This window comes from Elaeis guineensis, chromosome 4 (assembly GCF_000442705.2).
Source record: "Elaeis guineensis isolate ETL-2024a chromosome 4, EG11, whole genome shotgun sequence".
Lineage (NCBI taxonomy): Eukaryota > Viridiplantae > Streptophyta > Magnoliopsida > Arecales > Arecaceae > Elaeis > Elaeis guineensis.
Genome location: NC_025996.2, coordinates 27,017,577 through 27,022,938, shown reverse-complemented (window position 1 = coordinate 27,022,938; position 5,362 = coordinate 27,017,577). Strand labels below are relative to the sequence as shown.

The 5,362-nt window shown below is 43.7% G+C and overlaps 1 protein-coding gene across 2 annotated transcripts; it reads left to right on the top strand.

The window, feature by feature from the left end:
- Positions 1-358: 358 nt before the first annotated feature.
- LOC140857221 (gibberellin 20 oxidase 1-D-like) lies at positions 359-2,542 on the top strand. 2 transcript variants are annotated; one of them, XM_073255942.1, is made up of 4 exons: positions 359-1,120; positions 1,230-1,551; positions 1,681-1,967; positions 2,271-2,542. In XM_073255942.1, exons 1-3 carry the CDS (start codon positions 558-560, stop codon positions 1,954-1,956), a joined length of 1,161 nt encoding a protein of 386 aa, XP_073112043.1. In that variant the 5' UTR covers positions 359-557; the 3' UTR covers positions 1,957-1,967; positions 2,271-2,542. The 2 variants fall into 2 exon arrangements, with proteins under 2 accessions (XP_073112043.1, XP_073112042.1); XM_073255941.1 differs by having other exon boundaries at positions 1,681-2,542.
- The last annotated feature ends 2,820 nt before the right edge of the window (positions 2,543-5,362 follow it).

Genomic DNA, 5,362 nt, shown 5'->3' with positions numbered 1-5,362 from the left:
TTATCTTATGCAAAAAATAAATTTAGGGTTTTTTTTTTTTTTTTTAAGTCATGAACTAATTCTACGCATGCAAAAGAAACAATTTTAAATACTTTTTTTTTTTTTTTTTTTTTCTGGGTAAGAGTACTTGCTTGCCTTCATTGGCAGGTAAGATCTGGCCTATTGTGGTCGTTTTGCTTTTTCCGTTTCAAGGAAGCAAATCCACAAAAGCATTATTATACTCACGATGTTTTTAAATAGTATCATTTATAATAAAATATTGATGAATGGCTCTGATTTGCCGCACACTGTGGAGCAAAACAGCATTCGTCCTCCCCCTATATAATGTCTGTGGGAGGGGAGGGGAAAGAGCAGCAGTAGTTAACCCAGAAGATATGACGAGATTGAATCCTTGAGATTCCATAATTTTGTACACCGACCTCCTCGGTGGCCGGCCTTGGCTTTTCCTCACTCACACCCCCCACGCTTCAATCCCACCCATTCCTTCTTTCTCTTTCCTCCTCCCTCCTTACTCCATCCCCATCCCCAATTAAAAGAGAAAATAACTACCAAAATCTATGGTAGTCTCCTCCCCAGAACCGCGGCTGATGACCGCCGCCGCCGCCGCCTCCGCCGCCGCTGCCCAGCAGCCACCACCGCCGTTGGTCTTCGACGCCGCCATCCTCAGCCAGCGGTCGGACATTCCGGTCCAATTCGTCTGGCCGGAGGAGGACAAGCCCACCCCGGACGCCGACGAGGAGCTCACCGTCCCTCTGATCGACCTCGGCGGCTTCCTCTCCGGCGACCCCGCCGCCACCGCGGAGGTCTCCAGACTCGTCGCCGAGGCGTGCGGGCGGCACGGGTTCTTCCAGGTCGTCAACCACGGCATCCCCTCGGGCCTCCTCGCGGAGGCCCATAGCTGCATCGAGGCCTTCTTCTCGATGCCTCTCGCCGAGAAGCAGAGAGCCCAGAGGAAGCCCGGCGAGAGCTGCGGCTATGCGAGCAGCTTTACCGCGAGGTTCGCCGATCGGCTCCCGTGGAAGGAGACCCTTTCTTTTCGCTTCTCCTCCTCTCCTCTCTCCCCAGATATCGTCCAGAGCTACTTCGTCCACACTCTCGGCGAAGATTTCCGGCACTTCGGGTAGGATTAAAAAAAAAAAAACAAGACCGACATGAAAACGAGCAATAATGTTCTGTCTGTCTGTCTCTTTCATTACTGATTATGTTTTCTTTTGTTTTGGGTTTTGCAGAAGAATCTACCAAGACTACTGCGAGGCGATGAGTAGGCTGTCATTGGAGATAATGGAGGTTCTTGGGATGAGCCTTGGGGTGGGGCGGGCGCATTTCCGGGAGTTTTTCCAAGGGAATGATTCGATAATGAGGCTGAACTACTACCCACGCTGCCAGAAGCCGGAGCTGACCCTCGGCACCGGCCCCCATTGCGATCCCACCTCCCTGACCATCCTTCACCAGGACGACGTCGGCGGTCTCCAGGTGTTCACCGATGGCAAGTGGCGCGCCATCAGCCCCAATCCCGATGCCTTCGTCGTCAACATCGGCGACACCTTCATGGTATATATATATATATATAAATATATATATAATCCAGTACTCTGCTCGTGTCGAATGTGTCATCGAGTAGAATTTTAATTTTATGATGATGGAGAAGAGAAGGTATTCGAAATGTTATTGGATTTGCAGGCGTTGTCGAATGGGCGGTACAAGAGCTGCCTGCACCGGGCGGTGGTGAACAGCAAGGTGGCGAGGAAGTCATTGGCCTTCTTTCTGTGCCCGGAGATGAACAAGATAGTGCGGCCGCCGGAGGGCTTGGTGGACGCCGGGCACCCAAGGGCCTACCCGGACTTCACGTGGTCGACGTTGCTCCAGTTCACCCAGAAGCACTACAGGGCCGACATGAAGACGCTCGATGCCTTCACCAAGTGGATCCTCCAGGCGGAGGGGACCGTGCCACAGTGACGACATAGCTGGTGGGATGTTCTTTATTTTGTTCATTTTCGTTTAGTGCTGAAACCTTTTTGATCCAACTAGCTAGCTCGGGGGTCCGAGATTTGATCTGAAGAAAATAACGAGGCTGGGAAATAAAACACAAGTAAGAGGAGGAGCAGAGAAACCTGTTAACCCTTTTCACTGGAGCCAGCCACTGTTAATACCACCTGTGAAAAGAAGAGCTCATAAAGGCCAAAATATATCTCCTGTTGTCACTCACTATCGCTTTTCTTTTCTTTCTTTCTTTTTGTTTCCTTTTATTTCATTTTTGAGCTACAAAATAGAGAAAGAGAGGTGGGAGCATCCAATTAGGCTATGATAGGAGGAGCAGGCAAAAGAACAAGCTTCGATGGCATATGTTTTCATGGGAACAGGAGATTGCGATCATGATCGAGGGACGGGATACCAAACGGGCGAACGGATCGATATCCTCTCAGCACTGGCTTGTCCTAGTTCGCAGCTAGTTTTTCTATTTCTCTTTTGTCCCTAGCGCCTTGCCGCGGGGACCCCTTTTGTAGTTAGCCTGGTGAAAACGAGGAGGATGATTCTTCTTTAATCTCTTGTTTTGGATTCTACATTCCTCACTCACCTCTTCCCTGTACTGCACTGCAAACGTGTATAACTACAGGACACAGGCACTAACAGTAGAGAGAGAGAGAGAGAGAGGTGGAGGTGGGAGAGAATAATTGCCAATTTGTCCTAATGTCTGTCCTCAAATGAGGCAACATTCTTCGAAAGGTGTAAATATAAAAAAAAGGGTGGAGGTGGAGGATGGGGCCCGGGGGGAGTAGAAGGAGCTCGCAAACCATACCCTATGTTATATTGGCCTTCTACTCTCTCTTGGCCCCTGGCAGCCGCCAACGCTAAGGACAAGGGCTGCCTCCTGGCGCTCCCGTCCAAAGCGCCCCGCGTCACATGGCAGCATTTGTTTCCACCTCCGCCTCTGTCCGCAGTGCACGAGGAGAAGAGGCGCAAACGACAGGACAGTCCTGTTCCTGTCCTCCTCCCACGCCGGGCAAGTGGAACCCCCCCCTCCCGTCTCGTTCCAAGCCTAATCCATCGGGATTTGGGTTGTATCTTTTGCACCAAAAAATAACTCATTTTTTTCATATTGTATATCATTGAATTATATGACAGCTAATACAAAATTTATACGGATCGATGAAAAAGAGTATCTGAAATACTTAGAGATTTATGTGATGTATGATTCAATAGTTGATGTTATGAAAAAAATTAATCATTGTTTCGTGCAAAAGATACATCCGATCAAATCCAATCCACTACCATCTAGATCGTGTAGTATTCCCATAAAGTTTCGGATTGTATCTTTCATGTAAAAGAATGATTCATCTTTTTTCATGATATGTACTGTATGAGATCTGTGCAGATAGGTGAAAGAGAGAATTTAGAGTGTTTTGATCGCTATATCATCCATGATCCAATGGTTGATGCCATGAAAAAAAGCAATCATTCTTTCCCATGAAAGATACAACCCAAACACTTTCACAATCCCAAGTTTAGCCAGATTTATCGGTTGGCTAGGCTTGTTCTCTATATCCAGATACAATACCGCCACCATGCTAGCTAAAGTTCGAAGCCAAATGGCTGGTTAACTGCATGGATTTGTAGCTATCTTCGCATGATGCCGTGTGTTTGAATGCTTGGAAAAAGGAAATTGGAGGATTTCTCTTGAGCTGCAATAATGACTCGGAGGATGATAATAATAACTCACATTCAACCAAGTGTCATGTTCTTTCAATTTATTCCTTCAGTCTCAGAAATATCGCAGGTGCGTTTAGCAGGTGATCATAAACTTCATGCAGAACATACATCTAAATGTTAAAATAAGAAGGGGATTAGTGATGTTGGATTGTTGGAGTACAGGATTCACAAATCCACATTAATTTAATTCTAGACACCTTCTATCTTAGTATGATTTTTTTTTTCCCTAACGCCAAGTTCCCTCATCAGTGGGATATGGGACTTCCCTCATCAGTGGGATATGGAAGTCCATGGGACCAGCGAATGGTGGGGGACCGGATCGGATTTGGCTCCAAATTAATCCGGTCGACTAGAGCCTTCTCTCTCCCCCCCCCCCCCCCCCCCCCGCGCAACCACCTCCCTCTTCCCTTATACATGCATACATACCAATTTTATTTTTCTTCCCAAGAACCAGCTATTTCATGTCTGACTTTATGGTTTCAAGCAGCTGAAGACAACGCCACATCTTCAGGAAGGTACCCCAGGCAGCAAGTAAACAGTTGAATGAAATTGGTTCCCAGAAGCTGGAAAATCTGTTACTTATAAAGAAATACTCTACGTTCTGATTCCTCATCTAGGAAAAACAACAAATTAAATTATTAACGTGAAATCTATCTTGTCATGAAACCTTAATTAATTTGCCAAAATTTAGTTATATAGGTTTTAGTTGTAAAATGTTATGATAAAAATCATAACAGAAAACTATAAAGAAGAAAATTGTAATACTTAATCGGAATGTTTCCTTCTTTGCACTAGTACTAGCTTATGATAATAAAAACTGAATCAACTTCATGGATGATATATAACATGAAATCTATATTGGGACTTTTAATTTCTTATGGACAAAGTTTGGTTGGGCAATAAAGCAAGCTTGAGGCAAGGCTTCCAATAGTTGAGCCTTATATCTGCCAACTAGTCTTTAGGCAATATTTGGTTATGGAATAAAATGGACATAAGCACCATATGCTGGTCGAGTAGTCTGAAACAGGTTGAAGCAAGGAATAGTTATGCAAGTCAAATTTATTTTTTATAAGTACAATTCAAGGAGTCTCATAAGTTAATCCTGCCACAAAGCTGTCATCTATGCTTAATTAGTCTTTACTTGATTTTTATGGATAAAAAAAATCCCTAATCTAGAGCATGTTTTAGAATTATGGTCAAATAAAAATTAGAATAACTCATGCCATAACTATTTATACCCATAAACATAAGTAGATTAGCTTTTCTCAAACCACACTCAATGATAGAAAATTTCTTTCTTAGACATCTTAGGATGATTTTTTTCTTTTATCAATCAAATGTCCGTTATCCTTAAGTTTCATGGGTTCGAGCAAGAATTTAATTTATTTTCAATTTAGAATGTTATTATGATAGTAAGACAAATATAGTAGTTGCATTTATTATACTCTTCCGAATGATTTATCTTCCTCATTTTTTTCAGAATTTCAGGAAGCAACCCTCTTATCGCATATGCTTAGATTGAACTGCCTCCTTTTTCAGTTAAAATATATATGAATTTTGTTAAATGTCTATAACCTATAATAGAGGGAATCCATTGCACTTGATGCGAACTTTGTATTAAAATATTATAATGAACAAAATAAAGAATAAAAAA

Excerpts from the sequence above, each read along its gene's own strand:
- LOC140857221 (XM_073255942.1), top strand. The coding sequence starts at position 558 with ATGGTAGTCTCCTCCCCAGAACCGCGGCTGATGACCGCCGCCGCCGCC. Across the intron at positions 1,121-1,229 it reads GAAGATTTCCGGCACTTCGG|AAGAATCTACCAAGACTACT; the intron begins GTAGGATTAAAA and ends TGGGTTTTGCAG. Across the intron at positions 1,552-1,680 it reads ACATCGGCGACACCTTCATG|GCGTTGTCGAATGGGCGGTA; the intron begins GTATATATATAT and ends TTGGATTTGCAG.